At 39.8% G+C, this 22,476-nt stretch overlaps 1 protein-coding gene across 5 annotated transcripts in view; it reads left to right on the forward strand.

The window, feature by feature from the left end:
- The window catches only part of tn (tripartite motif containing protein thin), a 155,420-nt gene extending 155,154 nt beyond the window's left edge, over positions 1-266 (forward strand). For all 5 annotated transcript variants that reach the window (XM_019049865.2, XM_019049864.2, XM_019049867.2 and 2 more), the window contains one exon: positions 37-266. In XM_019049865.2, the coding sequence (XP_018905410.2) occupies positions 37-250 (214 nt within the window). In that variant the 3' untranslated portion in view covers positions 251-266. The remainder of the gene's footprint in view (positions 1-36) is intronic.
- Positions 267-22,476: the final 22,210 nt, after the last annotated feature.

Genomic DNA, 22,476 nt, shown 5'->3' on the forward strand with positions numbered 1-22,476 from the left:
ATCATTTCTTATGTGCCTTTGTGAATCCTGTTGCAGAGGAGTGGCAGTGGACGACCAGGGATTCATCTCTGTAGGCGATTCGGGGAACAACCGGATCCAGATATTCAATCCAGACGGGAGTTTCCTGAAGGCGTTCGGTTGCTGGGGCTCCGGGGACGGGGAATTCAAGGGTCTCGAAGGAGTAGCTGTCATGTCCAATGGCAACATTCTCGTCTGCGACCGGGAAAATCACCGCATCCAAGTATTCTAACACCGTCCTCATCCGAGTAAGTCCAAATACATTACTTCATACAGCAAAGAGTCATGACGATACCCACCAATGTTGCAGACATACATTTTCAGATGTGGGAGTGATCCCGCATTAACGGTGCCCCATGCGTCGCAATCATGGGCATTCGAAAAAGGGCCCTGCCCCCCCCCCCCCGAATTGAAAATAGTATCACGAACCCCCCCCCCCCCTCCCCTAGAAATTCTGGATGGTGGAACGAAACCTTCGTCGAGGATATTTCTCTCTTTTAATGTAGAGGCCCAGGAACGCTGAGCAAGATATATGGCAAGATTCTGAAAGCGAAGATCGAGGAGGAATGGAAAGAACATGAAGCGGAGGAGCAAGCCGGTTTCAGAGCAGGGAGATCAACGATCGATCATTTATTTACCATCACCCAAGTGATCGAAAAGAAAATGATGGTGGGCCAGGGGTTGCATTTGGTGTTTGTGGACCTGCAGAAAGCCTACGATAGTGTGCCGTTAGTGAAACTTTAGGAAGCCTTGAACAAAAGTGGTTTTAGTGGGGGGTTGGTGAATGCTATTAAGGAATTTTATAATGGGACGTATGCTAGGATTAAATCACACGGGGGCTTATCCCCCGGATTTTTTGTAACTAAGGGATTAAAACAAGAGTGTTGCCTGTCGCCAACCTTGTTTAAAATTTATCTGGAAACCGCATTGAAAGAATGGAAGAGGAAATGTGCAAATATGGGCGCGTCCCGCTGAAGATGGTGGCACACTCTATACTCTTTGCTTTGCTGATGATCAAGTGGTGGTAGCGCAAGACGAAGAAGATGCAGATTATATGACACGCAAGTTAGTGGAGGAATATCGATTATGGGGCCTTGATGTTAGTGTCTCCAAAACTGAAAAATTGGTTATTGGTGGTAATCAGCAAGGTATAGAGTTGGAGGATGGCCGGTGCATCAACGGATGTGAAGAGTATAAATACCTTGGAGTATGGCTGACCCAAGATGGGAAGTTTGATCGGGCCATCAGAGAACGTAATTTGCAAGGAAGAAAAGCCATCGCGATGTTAAACGGGGTTCTCTGGGATCAGAGAATCTCGAAGGAAAATAAACGGAGAATTTACAGCGCCATCGTGAAGAGCACAATTACGTACGGGAGTGAGGTCTGGCAATTGAAGAAAAGATCTGAGGATATCTTACGGGCAACCGAAATGGACTTTTGGCGAAGGTCTGCAGGGATCTCGCGGAGAGAGCGCGTTCGTAATGAACGAGTGCGTGAGATAATGGGAGTTGAGAAAGATATTGTGCACGATATCAAAACCAGGCAGCTGGTTTGGTATGGACACGTGCAGAGAATGGCAGATAGTCGGTTGCCCAGAAAGGTATTTGATTGGGTTCCTCCCGGAAGAAGGCGGCGCACGGTGGATCGAGTCAATGGGAGGGGTCGGTCATCGCGCATAGTAGGGTAAAAATAGCGACTTTAGGCCAGTAAATTATCCAACAGCGTTGCATGATTGTGCAGAAAAATATGAATTAAATTACAGCGTTGTATAGGGATTATTGTTCAATATGGCAACGCTGTAAAAAGAAAGTATTGCATGTTGCCCCTTCAATATGCGGGTTATGCAATCGTGTATGAATGCCCCTTCATTTTTCGGGTTATGCAATGGTGTATTTTTCAAGATGGCGCAGCAGCGTTGCCGAACGGGGCACGTAAATAAATGATTTAATTTTGGGTGAAATTTTGCAACATTGCATTTTACAGTGTTGCCAGATGGGGCAAGAAATTAGTTGATTTTTCCGTACAGTGTTGCCAGATTGTGCAATAAATTCGGATTTTCGGACTTGTAAAATTTTTCGGTTTTGGAAGACCGTATCTTGCAGTATGGGCCTGGTATCTGATACTGTAGATTAGGGTCTGATTCGGAAAATTTAAAATTTTTCGGAAAATCACCCTCGACCGATCCGATGCGGACCGATGCGATTCTTTTCCATTATCGAAGATCGGAAAACTGTACTGACCGAATTTCGATACGACTTTTAGTTTTCGAGATTTCGGACTTGTAAAATTTTCGGCTTCGAAAGACCGTATCTTACAGTATGGGCCTGGTATCGGAGACTGTAGATTAGGGTCTGATTTGGTAATTGGATTTTCGGACTTGTAAAAATTTTCGATTTCGAAAGACCATATCCTACAGTATGGACCTGGTATCGGATACTGGAGAGTAGGGTCTGATTCCGGGAATTGGATTTTCGGACTTGTAAAAATTTTCGATTTCGAAAGACCATATCCTACAGTATGGACCTGGTATTGGATACTGGAGTGTAGGGTCTGATTCCGGAAATTGGAATTCCGGACTTGTAAAAATTTTCGATTTCGAAAGACCATATCCTACAGTATGGACCTGGTATCGGATACTGGAGAGTAGGGACTGATTCCGGAAATTGGATTTTCGGACTTGTAAAAATTTTCGATTTCGAAAGACCATATCCTACAGTATGGACCTGGTATCGGATACTGGAGATTAGGGTCTGATTCGGGAAATTAAAAAATTTTCGGAAAATTACCCTCCTCCGATCCGTAGCGGACCGATGTGATTCTTTTACACTATCGAAGATCGGAAAACTGTACATACCGAATTTTGATACGACTTTTAGTTTTCGAGATTTCGGACTTGTAAAATTTTGACGGCATCCACAATAGACCATATCCTACAGTATGGACCTGGTATCGGATACTGGAGAGTAGGGTCTGATTCCGGGAATTGGATTTTCGGACTTGTAAAAATTTTCGATTTTGAAAGTCCATATCCTACAGTATGGACCTGGTATCGGATACTGGAGAGTAGGGACTGATTCCGGAAATTGGATTTTCGGACTTGTAAAAATTTTCGATTTCGAAAGACCATCGAAGATCGGAAAACTGTACATACCGAATTTTGATACGACTTTTAGTTTTCGAGAAAATCCAACTTTCACCTAAGTCGCATGCGTATCTTATATGTATATACGAGTTTTTACGCTTGCTCGAATAAATGGGTTGGTAGTTCACTCTTGACAGGTTGTATGTCCGATGGTAAAAACCACATCTATGATACATACCTATCTTATGTGTATACGCGGTTTTGTTCCTTACATTGTTTTCAGATTGTGCAAAATATTCGGATTTTCGGACTTGTAAAATTTTTGGGATCAATACACCATATCCTCCAGTATGGGTCTGGTATCGGAGACTGGCGAGTGTGCGCTTGGTGATTTGTATCCGAACCTTGTGTTTTGGAATAAGCAACTGGGATTGTATATTGCAATTTCAGTTTGATGGATCGAAAACCTGTAAAATTTTTGTAATCAATAGACCACAGCCTCCAGGATGGGACTGGTATCGGTGACTGGAGAGGAGGGTCTGATTCGGGATATTAAAACATTATCTAAGTCCTACGCTGGAAAATATTTTCGGAAAATTACCCTCCTCCGATCCGTAGCGGACCGATGCGATTCTTTTACACTGTGGAAGATCGGAAAACTGTACAGACCGAATTTTGATACGACTTTTAGTTTTCGCGAAAATCCAACTTTCACCTAAGTCGCATGTGTATCTTATATGTATATACGAGTTTTTTCATGCTTGTTTGAATAAATGGATTCTTGACTTTTAGTATTGATCGGTTATATGTCTGATGGTAAAAACACATCTATGATATATACCTATCTTATGTGTTTACGCGGTTTTCTTCGTGGCCTTCATAGATTGCGGTCCTCGCTCCGTCCCGAGTTCAAAATTCAACGTGAAATAGCTGTCTGTTCGTGGATCGCACAACGATGTGACGACTGGCTCTTAGTTTCTACGGATCAAGGGTATCAGAAAAAACTTAAAAATTGCGGGCAGCCCCCCTCGCGAACCGGATTGTTTAGGAAACTTCAGCACAAGCCTACGGGTCCTCACTCTATACATCCCGAAATCAATGTTCAACGTGAAATATCCGTTGGTTCATGGGTCGCAGAATAATCTGAGGACTCTAATTCACTTGTATGGATCAAGGGTGTCAGAAAAACTTAAAATTTCATTGCGGGTTCTTACCCAGCGGTCGTGATGCTTTAACTCCGTTTCCGTGCTGCGGTCCTCGATGGATGTGTCACGAGATGATCAATATTCAACGTGAAATATCTGTTGGTTCGTGGATAATCTTATGAATCTTATTCAGTTGTATGGAGTAAGCGGTATACTCGATGACTTCGATTATTTACCACAATTTCATATGAGAATGTCCATGGTTGATGATTTCGATACTATACCACAGATAGAAACGTAACATATCAATAATGGATGGTATTTGCTTAATATGTCGAAAACGGTGCGTCCTAGACGATTTTTGACGAAAACAATCCACTACATTTCGATTATAAATTCAATGAGAGCACTAGGAAGCCTCTAAAACAGTTAGGAAGCCCAAAATCAATCAATCAATAATTATCTTATTGGAATCCACCGTATTGCTTTCAGGGACGTGTCGTAACCCGCGATGGACCGTTCGATCTAACATTTAAGGTAGGGTAAAAGATCGATATTCAGGTCCAAATTACTTCACACTCGATTATTTTACCATAGTTTTAAATATAGTACCTATATAGTGAGAGTATAGATAAATGTGAAACTCCGAGAATCCATCAGGCCTTCACCGATGCCTCCGCGAATAAAGTCAGGGCCAGAAATACAACCAACCTATGAATTTCAATTACACAGAACAATTTTTACTAATACAATTGTTACGAACCATCGTTTATCAAGCACGTATTTGACTTAGTTTTTGCATAAATTTACTCATTTACTGCGGAAGAACGCTCATTTATGTACATTCTGAGCCATATTGGTTAGAATTTGAATCTACAGACTGGCAGTGAAATTTTGGGCGTTAGAAGTTGGTTAGAAGGGTGCGGCTGCACTTTTGGGTCCAAAACCCTCCATGAAGCGATCTGTCCATACTCTCGCTATAAAGGTACTCTAGTTTTAAATAGGAATACATCAATATTCAATTATTTTGATTCATTACCATAGTTTTTTAATAGGAAAACAGCGATGGTCAATTATTCCGATTCTTCACCGTAACATCAAATGGAAAAATCTAATCAGTTGATGATTGCGAATATTTACCCTAATGGACCACTAGACGAGTTTCTTAACCAAAATTTCACGTAAACCATGATGCGCTCACCGAAAATTACCGAAATATGATTCTTGAGATGTAAATTCAAACTACCGCTCATGAAAGCTCGCAATGCTCCGCGTGATTCACATCACACGCTAAACGTTATCACGATAGTTTCTGCGATATAAAAATCTTGACACTTTGGATCAGCTATAGCAAATTGTTTACAGTTTGAACAACACATGATGGGAAATGAATACTTATTGCTCGATTGAGAAGCTTGCTGAAAGCGTTGTAGTGCTCGATTTGATGGTCGTAGAGCTTTGAGCAGTTCAAATTCCCCGTAACCAATATGTGAAATGAAAACGTTAATATCTTCGTTAGGAGTTGGTTTCAGTAATTTAGTTGCGTGAATCGAGTTCTCCGTGAAGCTCTGGTTAAGAAACACGTATCAGAATGCTTAAATTCGCACCTTATCTAGTGGTCCATTTTAAATGGGAATGTAACAATACTCGATGATTTCGATTACTTACCACAACTTCACATGAGAATGTTAATGGTCGATGATTTCGATAGAAATAAAGGTAAAATATCAATAATCGATGGATTTTGCTCGATATCTGGAAAACGATGCGTCCTACACGATTTCTGACGGCAACACACCCGCTACTTTTCAAATATGAATGCAATGAGACCACCGGAAGCCTCCAAAAAATTTATCAAACCTAAAAGATGTTGAATTTCATTGCGGGAACCCCCCAGTTGCGAAGAACGGTATTGAAAAAGCTCCAGTAGGTACATTGCTTTACGGTCCCCGTCAAAATCAGAACTGAGAACTCAAGAGGGAACTGATGCATTTGATTGTGAGTCAAAATCAGAACTTCATAAAGAACTTGAGATAAAGGTGACCGCAGAAGAGGATCATAACTCTAGTAAAGATAAAAAGGGTGATGCGAAGATCCATATAGAGATGGATAAAAAACCATGTTTTGAAGCCCCAAAATCGTGAGAATGATTTTTTTTTTTTTGGGTCAAGGAGTGATGTAAATGAACTTGATGAGTTTATTTTAAATGTACAATCCATTGACTGTGATGTACCCAAAACTTTTAATGAAGTTGAGAATAGAGCTGATAAAATTCAATGGCAGCAGGTCATTAAAGAGGAGCTTGACTTTCTCACATTCAACAATACTTGGAGTCTTGTACCAAAGCCTGAGGATAAAAATATTGTTGATTGTAAATGGATTTTTACAATTAAGAAGGATGAATTTGGGAAACCTAAAAAACATAAAGCGCGGGGTTAGTTGCTCGTGGCTTCAGTCAAAAAATAAGCTAAAGACTATGATGAAACTTTGACTCCTCTCGCTCGAATAGAATTCTGGTGGCTTTTACCAACCAATTTGATTTGCTAATTCACCAAATGGATGTAAAACAGCTTTTCTGAATGGAAATTTGAGAGAGAGGAAATTTATATGAGAATTGGGAACTGTGCGAGGTCTGTCCGGAAAATATCGGTTGTTCACGTAGGCTGGAGTCGAAAATTAACTTTTTTGAATTCTCATAGTACTGTCACCTGATGGAAGCAACCTCATGGTTCCTCATATGAAAATTAAGTTATCTGGTAGCTTGGTGAGTTGCAAAAAGACTCATAAAAGGTCCTGACTACTTGCACAGCATGGTGTACATAATGATATGCACAACACAGCTGATTTGTGCGCTGCAATAAGTATTTTATGCAAATATACAAGCAAGAACATTAAGATCTTGTGGCAGTACTTGAAAAGGGTGTTACGATACCTATAAGGCTCAAGGAATTTGAAATTGACCTATACAAAGAAACTAATATTTACTGATATCTTGAGTGGTCACTGTGATTCTGATTGGGCAACAGATGAAAACGATAGAAAGAGCACGACAGGCTTCTTATTTCAATTATTTGAAAACTGTACCATTTGTTGGAATACCAAAAGCAAAACTCTGTGGCTACCTCATCCACTGAATCAGAGTATATGGCGCTTTTGAAGCTGTCAGGGAAGCTCTTTGGTTGAAATCGTTTCTGAGTAGTATTAATATGACTGCAATAACTCCCATTTTAATTTATGAAGACAACACCGGTTACATAAGTATTGCAAAGAATCCAAGTAGTCACAAAAGATCAAAACACATGCATGTAAAGTATCATTTTTCTAGAGAACAGGTAGAAAAAGGGCTAAAAAAATGTGAAATATGTTCCAACAGGTGATCAGCTAGCCGATTTACTGACCAAACCGTTATCCACCATAAAATTCAAGAAATTAAGACCAGGGCTGGATCTTCAAAATTAGCAAAATTAGAAATTAGCAAGTCAAAATGCAAGTGGACTCGTCAAAAAATCCAAGTGGACTCGTCAAAATAAGTCTCCTTTGAATATATCCTTCAGCGCTCTCTAAGTGTTTTCTTTGCTCTCCTCTATCGAGTTGAAACGTAAGCTAAGGAAACAGACAAAAGTCGCAGGGAAGATCAAAACACATAGATGTAAAGTATCATTTTCTAGAGAACAGGTAGAAAAAGTGCTAATAAATGTGAAATATGTTCCAACAGGTGATCAGCTAGCCGATTTACTGACCAAACCGTTATCCACCATAAAATTCAAGAAATTAAGACCAGGGCCGGATCTTCAAAATTAGCAAAATTAGAAATTAGCAAGTCAAAATTCAAGTGGACTCGTCAAAATAACTCTCCTTTGAATATATCCTTCAGCGCTCTCTAAGTGTTTACTTTGATCTCCTCTATCGAGTTGAAACGTAAGCTAAGGAAACAGACAAAAGTCGCAGGGAGCTAAATCTGGACTTTAGGAGGATGCGGCATGTAGGATGCTGTGCTTCGCTAAAACTGTGGCCGGCGAGCATTATCATGATGGAACATCCAGTCACCGCTTGCCCGCAATTATTCAGGACGTATTCACCTGATAGAGCGTTGTAAAGTTTCCCTGGTCAGTTTCTTCTATAATCGTTGTACCGCGAGGAATATATTTTCATGATATCCAGGGTGCAATCCATTTGAGGACTGTGCTTTTGTCTCAGGGTCGTAGCCGTAGACTCATTTGAAGTAAAATTTAATGAATCTTCACCCTCGGTTATTTTACGAAAAAATAAAAGGAAACGCGAGCATGACACTTGACACGCATATTTTGATCAGTTATCTTTCTAATATCCGATTGAAAGCTATCGAAGTTCTGTTAAAGAATCCAAGTAGCCACAAAAGATCAAAACATATAGATGTAAAGTATCATTTTTCTAGAGAACAGGTAGAAAATGGGCTAATAAATGTGAAATATGTTCCAACCGGTGATCAGCTAGCCGATTAAGTAACCAAACCGTTAGCCACCGCAAAATTCAAGAATTTAAGACCATGGTTGGGTCTTCAAAATTAGCAAAATTAGAAATTATCAAGTCAAATTTCAAGGAGCTGAGTTTGAGATGGAGTAACAACGTGTCTGGAAAAGGAAGCGGACAAACCTATTCACCAACTCTGTTCGCATTCCTGAAATCTTAGTGGACGTTTTTACAATGCGTTTTCGAAACGCGTTTGCGTTTTCGAAACGTGTTTGCGTTTTCGAAACGTGTTTGCGTTTTCTAAACGTGTTTGCGTTTTCTAAACGTGTTTGCGTTTTCTAAACGTGTTTGCGTTTTCTAAACGTGTTTGCGTTTTCTAAACGTGTTTGCGTTTTCTAAACGTGTTTGCGTTTTCTAAACGTGTTTGCGTTTTCTAAACGTGTTTGCGTTTTCTAAACGTGTTTGCGTTTTCTAAACGTGTTTGCGTTTTCTAAACGTGTTTGCGTTTTCCAAGAGGCGGACGTTTTCAATATGGATAATAACTGAGTAAAATTCATTTGTTCTTTTTGAATAGTCAAACTTCATTTTCCAATATCAAACCCTCTTCTTGAAATACATCAAATCTAAAAAAAATACAGTGTACAAACAGAGGAATTTATTATCGGTACGTCTTCCACACCCGTTCGGGCTACCCGCATCTCAAAACGATACTGAAAATTGATTGGGAACTGTACGAGGTCTGTCCGGAAAATATCAATAATTTTTTATTGATTCAGATTTTAATACAGATAATGGCCTGGACTTTATCCTCCTCTATATTACAATTAAACTTCGATAGCTTTCAATCGGATATTAGAAAGATAACTGATCAAAATATGCGTGTCAAGTGTCATGCTCGCGTTTCCTTTTATTTTTTCGTAAAATAACCGAGGGTGAAGATTCATTTAATTTTACTTCAAATGAGTCTACGGCTACGACCCTGAGACAAAAGCACAGTCCTCAAATGGATTGCACCCTGGATATCATGAATATATATTCCTCGCGGTACAACGATTATAGAAGAAACTGACCAGGGAAACTTTACAACGCTCTATCAGGTGAATACGTCCTGAATAATTGCGGGCAAGCGGTGACTGGATGTTCCATCATGATATTGCTCCGGCCACAGTTTTAGCGAAGCACAGCATCCTACATACCGCATCCTCCTAAAGTCCAGATTTAGCTCCCTGCGACTTTTGTCTGTTTCCTTAGCTTACGTTTCAACTCGATAGAGGAGATCAAAGTAAACACTTAGAGAGCGCTGAAGGATATATTCAAAGGAGAGTTATTTTGACGAGTCCACTTGAATTTTGACTTGCTAATTTCTAATTTTGCTAATTTTGAAGATCCGGCCCTGGTCTTAATTTCTTGAATTTTATGGTGGATAACGGTTTGGTCAGTAAATCGGCTAGCTGATCACCTGTTGGAACATATTTCACATTTATTAGCACTTTTTCTACCTGTTCTCTAGAAAAGGATACTTTACATCTATGTGTTTTGATCTTCCCTGCGACTTTTGTCTGTTTCCTTAGCTTACGTTTCAACTCGATAGAGGAGAGCAAAGAAAACACTTAGAGAGCGCTGAAGGATATATTCAAAGGAGACTTATTTTGACGAGTCCACTTGGATTTTTTGACGAGTCCACTTGCATTTTGACTTGCTAATTTCTAATTTTGCTAATTTTGAAGATCCAGCCCTGGTCTTAATTTCTTGAATTTTATGGTGGATAACGGTTTGGTCAGTAAATCGGCTAGCTGATCACCTGTTGGAACATATTTCACATTTTTTTAGCCCTTTTTCTACCTGTTCTCTAGAAAAATGATACTTTACATGCATGTGTTTTGATCTTTTGTGACTACTTGGATTCTTTGCAATACTTATGTAACCGGTGTTGTCTTCATAAATTAAAATGGGAGTTATTGCAGTCATATTAATACTACTCAGAAACGATTTCAACCAAAGAGCTTCCCTGACAGCTTCAAAAAGCGCCATATACTCTGATTCAGTGGATGAGGTAGCCACAGAGTTTTGCTTTTGGTATTCCAACAAATGGTACAGTTTTCAAATAATTGAAATAAGAAGCCTGTCGTGCTCTTTCTATCGTTTTCATCTGTTGCCCAATCAGAATCACAGTGACCACTCAAGATATCAGTAAATATTAGTTTCTTTGTATAGGTCAATTTCAAATTCCTTGAGCCTTATAGGTATCGTAACACCCTTTTCAAGTACTGCCACAAGATCTTAATGTTCTTGCTTGTATATTTGCATAAAATACTTATTGCAGCGCACAAATCAGCTGTGTTGTGCATATCATTATGTACACCATGCTGTGCAAGTAGTCAGGACCTTTTATGAGTCTTTTTGCAACTCACCAAGCTACCAGATAACTTAATTTTCATATGAGGAACCATGAGGTTGCTTCCATCAGGTGACAGTACTATGAGAATTCAAAAAAGTTAATTTTCGACTCCAGCCTACGTGAACAACCGATATTTTCCGGACAGACCTCGCACAGTTCCCAATTCTCATATAAATTTCCTCTCTCTCAAATTTCCATTCAGAAAAGCTGTTTTACATCCATTTGGTGAATTAGCAAATCAAATTGGTTGGTAAAAGCCACCAGAATTCTATTCGAGCGAGAGGAGTCAAAGTTTCATCATAGTCTTTAGCTTATTTTTTGACTGAAGCCACGAGCAACTAACCCCGCGCTTTATGTTTTTTAGGTTTCCCAAATTCATCCTTCTTAATTGTAAAAATCCATTTACAATCAACAATATTTTTATCCTCAGGCTTTGGTACAAGACTCCAAGTATTGTTGAATGTGAGAAAGTCAAGCTCCTCTTTAATGACCTGCTGCCATTGAATTTTATCAGCTCTATTCTCAACTTCATTAAAAGTTTTGGGTACATCACAGTCAATGGATTGTACATTTAAAATAAACTCATCAAGTTCATTTACATCACTCCTTGACCCAAAAAAAAAAAAATCATTCTCACGATTTTGGGGCTTCAAAACATGGTTTTTTATCCATCTCTATATGGATCTTCGCATCACCCTTTTTATCTTTACTAGAGTTATGATCCTCTTCTGCGGTCACCTTTATCTCAAGTTCTTTATGAAGTTCTGATTTTGACTCACAATCAAATGCATCAGTTCCCTCTTGAGTTCTCAGTTCTGATTTTGACGGGGACCGTAAAGCAATGTACCTACTGGAGCTTTTTCAATACCGTTCTTCGCAACTGGGGGGTTCCCGCAATGAAATTCAACATCTTTTAGGTTTGATAAATTTTTTGGAGGCTTCCGGTGGTCTCATTGCATTCATATTTGAAAAGTAGCGGGTGTGTTGCCGTCAGAAATCGTGTAGGACGCATCGTTTTCCAGATATCGAGCAAAATCCATCGATTATTGATATTTTACCTTTATTTCTATCGAAATCATCGACCATTAACATTCTCATGTGAAGTTGTGGTAAGTAATCGAAATCATCGAGTATTGTTACATTCCCATTTAAAATGGACCACTAGATAAGGTGCGAATTTAAGCATTCTGATACGTGTTTCTTAACCAGAGCTTCACGGAGAACTCGATTCACGCAACTAAATTACTGAAACCAACTCCTAACGAAGATATTAACGTTTTCATTTCACATATTGGTTACGGGGAATTTGAACTGCTCAAAGCTCTACGACCATCAAATCGAGCACTACAACGCTTTCAGCAAGCTTCTCAATCGAGCAATAAGTATTCATTTCCCATCATGTGTTGTTCAAACTGTAAACAATTTGCTATAGCTGATCCAAAGTGTCAAGATTTTTATATCGCAGAAACTATCGTGATAACGTTTAGCGTGTGATGTGAATCACGCGGAGCATTGCGAGCTTTCATGAGCGGTAGTTTGAATTTACATCTCAAGAATCATATTTCGGTAATTTTCGGTGAGCGCATCATGGTTTACGTGAAATTTTGGTTAAGAAACTCGTCTAGTGGTCCATTAGGGTAAATATTCGCAATCATCAACTGATTAGATTTTTCCATTTGATGTTACGGTGAAGAATCGGAATAATTGACCATCGCTGTTTTCCTATTAAAAAACTATGGTAATGAATCAAAATAATTGAATATTGATGTATTCCTATTTAAAACTAGAGTACCTTTATAGCGAGAGTATGGACAGATCGCTTCATGGAGGGTTTTGGACCCAAAAGTGCAGCCGCACCCTTCTAACCAACTTCTAACGCCCAAAATTTCACTGCCAGTCTGTAGATTCAAATTCTAACCAATATGGCTCAGAATGTACATAAATGAGCGTTCTTCCGCAGTAAATGAGTAAATTTATGCAAAAACTAAGTCAAATACGTGCTTGATAAACGATGGTTCGTAACAATTGTATTAGTAAAAATTGTTCTGTGTAATTGAAATTCATAGGTTGGTTGTATTTCTGGCCCTGACTTTATTCGCGGAGGCATCGGTGAAGGCCTGATGGATTCTCGGAGTTTCACATTTATCTATACTCTCACTATATAGGTACTATATTTAAAACTATGGTAAAATAATCGAGTGTGAAGTAATTTGGACCTGAATATCGATCTTTTACCCTACCTTAAATGTTAGATCGAACGGTCCATCGCGGGTTACGACACGTCCCTGAAAGCAATACGGTGGATTCCAATAAGATAGTTATTGATTGATTGATTTTGGGCTTCCTAACTGTTTTAGAGGCTTCCTAGTGCTCTCATTGAATTTATAATCGAAATGTAGTGGATTGTTTTCGTCAAAAATCGTCTAGGACGCACCGTTTTCGACATATTAAGCAAATACCATCCATTATTGATATGTTACGTTTCTATCTGTGGTATAGTATCGAAATCATCAACCATGGACATTCTCATATGAAATTGTGGTAAATAATCGAAGTCATCGAGTATACCGCTTACTCCATACAACTGAATAAGATTCATAAGATTATCCACGAACCAACAGATATTTCACGTTGAATATTGATCATCTCGTGACACATCCATCGAGGACCGCAGCACGGAAACGGAGTTAAAGCATCACGACCGCTGGGTAAGAACCCGCAATGAAATTTTAAGTTTTTCTGACACCCTTGATCCATACAAGTGAATTAGAGTCCTCAGATTATTCTGCGACCCATGAACCAACGGATATTTCACGTTGAACATTGATTTCGGGATGTATAGAGTGAGGACCCGTAGGCTTGTGCTGAAGTTTCCTAAACAATCCGGTTCGCGAGGGGGGCTGCCCGCAATTTTTAAGTTTTTTCTGATACCCTTGATCCGTAGAAACTAAGAGCCAGTCGTCACATCGTTGTGCGATCCACGAACAGACAGCTATTTCACGTTGAATTTTGAACTCGGGACGGAGCGAGGACCGCAATCTATGAAGGCCACGAAGACAACCGCGTAAACACATAAGATAGGTATATATCATAGATGTGTTTTTACCATCAGACATATAACCGATCAATACTAAAAGTCAAGAATCCATTTATTCAAACAAGCATGAAAAAACTCGTATATACATATAAGATACACATGCGACTTAGGTGAAAGTTGGATTTTCGCGAAAACTAAAAGTCGTATCAAAATTCGGTCTGTACAGTTTTCCGATCTTCCACAGTGTAAAAGAATCGCATCGGTCCGCTACGGATCGGAGGAGGGTAATTTTCCGAAAATATTTTCCAGCGTAGGACTTAGATAATGTTTTAATATCCCGAATCAGACCCTCCTCTCCAGTCACCGATACCAGTCCCATCCTGGAGGCTGTGGTCTATTGATTACAAAAATTTTACAGGTTTTCGATCCATCAAACTGAAATTGCAATATACAATCCCAGTTGCTTATTCCAAAACACAAGGTTCGGATACAAATCACCAAGCGCACACTCGCCAGTCTCCGATACCAGACCCATACTGGAGGATATGGTGTATTGATCCCAAAAATTTTACAAGTCCGAAAATCCGAATATTTTGCACAATCTGAAAACAATGTAAGGAACAAAACCGCGTATACACATAAGATAGGTATGTATCATAGATGTGGTTTTTACCATCGGACATACAACCTGTCAAGAGTGAACTACCAACCCATTTATTCGAGCAAGCGTAAAAACTCGTATATACATATAAGATACGCATGCGACTTAGGTGAAAGTTGGATTTTCTCGAAAACTAAAAGTCGTATCAAAATTCGGTATGTACAGTTTTCCGATCTTCGATGGTCTTTCGAAATCGAAAATTTTTACAAGTCCGAAAATCCAATTTCCGGAATCAGTCCCTACTCTCCAGTATCCGATACCAGGTCCATACTGTAGGATATGGACTTTCAAAATCGAAAATTTTTACAAGTCCGAAAATCCAATTCCCGGAATCAGACCCTACTCTCCAGTATCCGATACCAGGTCCATACTGTAGGATATGGTCTATTGTGGATGCCGTCAAAATTTTACAAGTCCGAAATCTCGAAAACTAAAAGTCGTATCAAAATTCGGTATGTACAGTTTTCCGATCTTCGATAGTGTAAAAGAATCACATCGGTCCGCTACGGATCGGAGGAGGGTAATTTTCCGAAAATTTTTTAATTTCCCGAATCAGACCCTAATCTCCAGTATCCGATACCAGGTCCATACTGTAGGATATGGTCTTTCGAAATCGAAAATTTTTACAAGTCCGAAAATCCAATTTCCGGAATCAGTCCCTACTCTCCAGTATCCGATACCAGGTCCATACTGTAGGATATGGTCTTTCGAAATCGAAAATTTTTACAAGTCCGGAATTCCAATTTCCGGAATCAGACCCTACACTCCAGTATCCAATACCAGGTCCATACTGTAGGATATGGTCTTTCGAAATCGAAAATTTTTACAAGTCCGAAAATCCAATTCCCGGAATCAGACCCTACTCTCCAGTATCCGATACCAGGTCCATACTGTAGGATATGGTCTTTCGAAATCGAAAATTTTTACAAGTCCGAAAATCCAATTACCAAATCAGACCCTAATCTACAGTCTCCGATACCAGGCCCATACTGTAAGATACGGTCTTTCGAAGCCGAAAATTTTACAAGTCCGAAATCTCGAAAACTAAAAGTCGTATCGAAATTCGGTCAGTACAGTTTTCCGATCTTCGATAATGGAAAAGAATCGCATCGGTCCGCATCGGATCGGTCGAGGGTGATTTTCCGAAAAATTTTAAATTTTCCGAATCAGACCCTAATCTACAGTATCAGATACCAGGCCCATACTGCAAGATACGGTCTTCCAAAACCGAAAAATTTTACAAGTCAAAAAAATCCGAATTTATTGCACAATCTGGCAACACTGTACGGAAAAATCAACTAATTTCTTGCCCCATCTGGCAACACTGTAAAATGCAATGTTGCAAAATTTCACCCAAAATTAAATCATTTATTTACGTGCCCCGTTTGGCAACGCTGCTGCGCCATCTTGAAAAATACACCATTGCATAACCCGAAAAATGAAGGGGCATTCATACACGATTGCATAACCCGCATATTGAAGGGGCAACATGCAATACTTTCTTTTTACAGCGTTGCCATATTGAACAATAATCCCTATACAACGCTGTAATTTAATTCGTATTTTTCTGCACAATCATGCAACGCTGTTGGATAATTTACTGGCCTAAAGTCGCTATTTTTACCCTACTGCGCATCACGCGTCTTATTTTCTCTGATTACGGAGATTTCCCACCCTTAGAATAGATTAAATTACACTCATTTAATGTATTTTTCGTCGTAGATTCCATTTTGGATCATTTTTCAGCCGAATAACGAGTTTTAATACGAGTTTGACACACTTTTTCATAACTATTGAAAATGGGATCCTCGATAGCTGTTTTATCACGTTACTTTCGGCGAATGGGACCGTAAGCATCTTACGTAAAGAATAATTTTGCAGAACTTGACTCAAGGACATTACTTGAGGAGTAAGGGAGGACGGCTTTACAGCCCCCTCACCACGAAGGTTGCCATATTTCTTTCAATTTCTGCTAACATCGTTTTTTGTCCATGTTAATTGGTTTCTCGCAATTGCATACTGACACATATACGGAACATTCTGATAATGTTCATTTTTCTTCTCTTTTCCTCCAGCCAGTCAATAGACGTTTTCATTTTTATGAACTCTCTACTCTTTCAGTTATTCAACAAATATGCATATTTCAAAAAATAGATCAATATATTAAAGAAATAAAAAAGAGACGTATATACTGTAGCTTCTTTTTATCGAGTCATCCTAGAAAATTATTATAGGTACTTATCACCAGATAAAAAAATTGAAAGTGCAGAGAAAAAAAAATTATATTATCTTCCATTATTTCATTTTGTTCCTCGATGTTTGGAGTGAAGTTTGAAACATATTTATTGAATACATATTAAAATAGGAGGAAATTTACTTTTCATGCAAGTTCTGATCCCTTGAAGAACCTCTGAGAAGGACTATTGTCTCCTGAAGAAATTTCTTGTATTTCTTCTTTTTCAACCCACAACCAGTTTTTACTTTCTCGCTACCCTAGGGTAGAGAAAGTATTGCCATCCTCCAAGGGGGGGGGGGGAGTTGAAATTGTATTTGTATGGAGCTCATGAAAGAGTTCTAGGTATGTTGAAGACATTTTGCAAGAAACGGGACTTGTGAAATATACAATGCGCAAAACGTACACCTTAAACTTTATCGCACAGTATAACGCTGATCGAATCAGCTTCAAAGACTAACAGAAGGTTAATGTCTCGTCCAAAAATATCAACAAATAAGCCAAAATCAGTGATCAGTAGAAAAATTATCGAGATTGAAGGATATGGTGTGATGCACGATTTTTTTGGTGACAATAGAGCAAGATCGGATTCCCAGCAGGCGCGACTTCCTATCATTCAAATGGACCGTTTTCGCAGATTAGCGGATATTAGCGGCTAATTATTACATAATATCATTCCTGATAGTGTACAGGAGGCAACCCAACAAAGGATTTTGCGGACACTTGTGGACATTTTTTTATCGAGCTATTTTAACATTTTTTTGGGCGTTTTTTTGAAAGCAAGCTTTGGAGGTGGTTTTGGTCCTCCTAAAAATATGCCAATGCACATTAATGATATACCAAAATGTTCCTTAAAGGGAGGAGAATAAGCATGTTTAATTGAAATTTTGATTTATCTGCCACAGAACTCATGCAAAAGCGAAATAAAACCTTGAGAATTAGACGGCAAATTTGATACCACCTGCAATGTCAGCTTTAGGCAACCCGCATGTCAAAGCGGAAGGGTTCAAAGATCCTAGAACCGTGGATACATTCATTTTGGAAGCTTAACTACTAGAAAACCAAGAAAAAATATTTAAAATCAGACTTTTTTTTTCGTCGCCCATGACCGACCTCTACCATTGACTCGATCCACCGTGCGGCGTGGACGTCCAGTAAAAGGTTGGCGGGAGGGAGTGGAGGGGGAGATCAGACGGTGTAATCTGCCCGATGATTTGTGGGAGGATCGATTCCGATGGCGATTTGGAGTCGCAGAGCGCTCTAGTGCGCTGAGTTAGCGGCTTGATATGTATGTAACGTAGAGGTTTGAATGAAAACACACATCTGTTCTCGCCTAATTTAAGCGATTATTACTTGTGATTTTTGAAGTGCGGAATTTCAGATCGAAGATCGAAGACGAAACTTAAGCGGAAGTCGAAATTCTAGGGACAATAGTGTAACTAGGTCGTTTGCAATGGCGGGCCTGGCCCCCTACCTTACCCTACATACGAGGGAGTCTGGGGCTCTGGGAGTACTGAAGACCTCTTAACACAGAGGGGGGTTCGAGGGGCCTACCCCGGAAAATGTTTGAAAATTTAAATCTATTTAGACGCATTTTGAGGCCTCCGTGACGCAGATTTTCCATCAATTTCTGCAGAAAATTACATTTTTTTTTTTCACTTACGGTAAAAAATATTTTCAAATTGTCGCATTCAATAGATCCGAATTTTTCTCGAAATTTTAACTCTATTTAGACGCACTTTCAGGCTTCCTTGACAAAGATTTTCCATCCATTTTTTCAGAAAATTACGTTTTTTTGCATTTTCAGCACGAAAATAAAATAATTTCAAATTCTTGCATTCAATAGATACAGATATTTGTGAAAATTTCAAGTCTAGTTGGACGCATTTTGATACTTCCGTGATGAAAATTTTAGAGAATTTCAACTGAATAAGCACGATGTTTTTATTTAAGACCTCACATTAAGATAGATAATCCTGCTCGACCAAGGTATTTTCCCACAATCCAGAATATTTAGAGGGAGGGGGGACAGATGATACTATTTTAAATTCTAGAGGGGGTCAGACCTCCTGGCCTCCCTTCGAACGCCAATGTAAGGGGGAGGTCAAAATGTAGGAAAAATCCCGGGGGGCACAATGTAGGAAAAAGTCTGGGGGAAGTCAAAATCACTAGAGAGGGGCGGCCAAAAACCAGAAATTCGGAGGGGGCGGGGGTCAAAATCCAGGGATATCCAAAGCTAGGGGGGGAATACGAATCGAGGAATATATCCGGAGAGGGAGTCAATACTTAGGAGACAATGGAAATTGAGGCACTGGATGCGAAAAGGGCACTTCTTTATGCAGTGTTTCAGAATCTCTGTTGCCCATTAATCCCGTGGAGAAGAATTTAATGGGTGATTTTTCCAGTATTCTTTCAGTAGAAAATTGTAAAATCATGAGGAATATTCAGTAAAATTCTTAGTGAAATGGATGTATTCACTTTCCTTACTACGAATGAAATATCAGAGGAGACTCCGAAACACTGAAACCGAGAAGTGCCCTTTTCGCATCCAGTGCCTCAATTCTAGGGGCGAGGTGAAAATGTAGGAGAAATAGGGGGGAGTGGCCATAATTAGGGAAAAAATCCGGAGAAAGCGTGCAATCCTGAAAGGGGAAGGTCACGAACCACAGATCTATGGGAGGGGGGGGGGGTCAAAATTCAGGGGCATCCAAATCTGGGGGGGGGGGGGGTACAAATCGAGGAGCATATCTAGATGGGAGTCAATACTTGGGAGAAAATCGAGATCCTAGGGGATGGTCAAAAAAAAAAAGAGTTCCCCCCGCCCCCTATTTCAAAAGTAAATAGTTACTTGTATGAAAAACTCGGGTCGGGCACAGAAATGTTTTTCACGAAGAACAAAACGGCAAGATGTACCATTCATTAGACAAGTAAGTTGATCATGTGATGCACGAAGGTGACGTCATGAATTTGCATTTCAAAATTTTCTGCATTAAGAAATATTTTCACGGTACATAATTGAGGCCTTTTTCGGCAAAAGGGCGCATGAGACTCCCAATACTGCTAAGATTATGCAGTAGTTTTCTGGTTGCAAGTAACTTATCGGACATTTCTGCCGTGCATGGTTCCTTGAATCTGCTCTAAGCTTTTCCTTACTATTATCAGAAAGTTGGTCAGTCAACTGTGAATAAATGGACTACATTTTGCAATTTGGAATCATAAATTACAGCCCGGTTTAAAAACAACGCATGTGCCGTTTGTTTCCCTATGCACATACGTGTTTTTTCAAATGAGCCAGAATTTATAGTTCCAAATTGCAAAATGCAGTCCAAATTTCATTTGACACAGAAGTTACAAACATTGCACAATCTTAGCAGCATCGCAAGCCATACGCCTCTTACCAAAAAAATGTTCAACTTCTTCACTAAAAAATATTTTTAATGTGTGTAAAAGCTAAGCATACCACAAAATTGGAACTTTGGCTCGTATACAGGGTGTCTCACGAAAAACGAGCCACCTTGAATATCTGCCGAACGCGTCGGAATTTCGACAAACGGTAAAAGACGTGTTCATTTATATCGAGGGGGACACCTTTTGGCGTATTTGACATTTTCCCAAACCGCGGGAGGGGCGCGGGGCGGGGGGTGCCCCACCCGTAAGTCGAACTTTTCAAATGGCACCCCTACTTTTTTATTTTTGAGAAATCAATTCTACGCAAAAAAAACAAGCCACCCTGTCCAAACCGAATGTAATTCGGACAATTTTTCAGTGATTGACAGAGGTTGAAACATTTTTTTCATGCTCTTTTCAAAAATTTCCCACGCCCAATGGAATTGCTGTATCAAACCAAACTTTCCGCCAAAAAAATTCTTAAACATTGTACTTTCGATAAAAAAATAAAAAAAAATCTGCTGCGCTCGAAATCTGGAGCACGCGGAGCCCTTCTTTGTGACTTTAAAATTCGTTTTACCGAACATTTCCGAGGGGCGCTCATCGGGAGGGAGGAGTAAGTCTTAGACAAGAATTATTATTATTTTTTCTGAAGCATAAGAAACCGTGGCCATGAAGAAGCAGTTAGGTTGAAAAACAACGCACCACGGAAAAATAGCGTCCTCAGAAGTATCAAGGTCCGGCTCAAGTCGTTGACACCCCCCCCCCCCCCCCAAAAAAAAAGCTAATCCATTTGTTTTTCTACTTTACTGCTCCTTCATGGCCACGGTTTCTTATGCTTCAGAAAAAATAATAATAATTCTTGTCTAAGACTTACTCCTCCCTCCCGATGAGCGCCCCTCGGAAATGTTCGGTAAAACGAATTTTAAAGTCACAAAGAAGGGCTCCGCGTGCTCCAGATTTCGAGCGCAGCAGATTTTTTTTTATTTTTTTATCGAAAGTACAATGTTTAAGAATTTTTTTGGCGGAAAGTTTGGTTTGATACAGCAATTCCATTGGGCGTGGGAAATTTTTGAAAAGAGCATGAAAAAAATGTTTCAACCTCTGTCAATCACTGAAAAATTGTCCGAATTACATTCGGTTTGGACAGGGTGGCTTGTTTTTTTTTGCGTAGAATTGATTTCTGAAATAAAAAAGTAGGGGTGCCATTTGAAAAGTTCGACTTACGGGTGGGGCACCCCCCGCCCCGCGCCCCTCCCGCGGTTTGGGAAAATGTCAAATACGCCAAAAGGTGTCCCCCTCGATATAAATGAACACGTCTTTTACCGTTTGTCGAAATTCCGACGCGTTCGGCAGATATTCAAGGTGGCTCGTTTTTCGTGAGACACCCTAAGAGACAGAACTGAAAGAATGAATATTAGACCTATTATGGGTGGAAACAGTCTGAAATTACATTTTTCCAATTTGAGGCGTGTTCTTTTTGTGGCCAAAACTAGGTGAAATCGAAGTGAGTAAATTAAAGCAATCCGATATTTAATTGTATAAACGGAAAGAGGTTGGGAGAAACAGAGGAAGACATAAGGATTTGAGAAAGACGAGGGACTTGATATATGCTCGGATGCCCTTTGCACACGTTGCAAGTGTTTTGCTGAAAGTGCGGGTCATCGGTGATCGTGCAATGTGCTGCAAAAACCCTCATCGATGACCCCCATTTTCAACTTAAAACTTGCAGCGTGTGCAAAGCAGGAGCCGAGCCGGTGCGGATAAGAAGCCTCAACAATGGAGGCACAATGAGGACCTGTACAATGAGCTGCAACCAGGTTCTAAACTGGATTTCACATTCCACGCAGGGTACGGGAATACGCGTTCTGGCCGTGCAGCGCGCTGCGTCATCTGCTCTGCCGCTTTCATTCTTTTATGGTCATATAAGGTGTCCCAAAAGTCCCTCCCACCCCCTCTAAAATTTTACTTAATTAATATTTTGTAACGAAACTTTGGGGATGTTCATAGATCAATGTTAACTACTTTTGGGGTCCCCCACGGGGTGGGGCTACGAACCCCAACTT

Source organism: Bemisia tabaci, chromosome 2, assembly GCF_918797505.1.
Source record: "Bemisia tabaci chromosome 2, PGI_BMITA_v3".
Taxonomy (NCBI): domain Eukaryota; kingdom Metazoa; phylum Arthropoda; class Insecta; order Hemiptera; family Aleyrodidae; genus Bemisia; species Bemisia tabaci.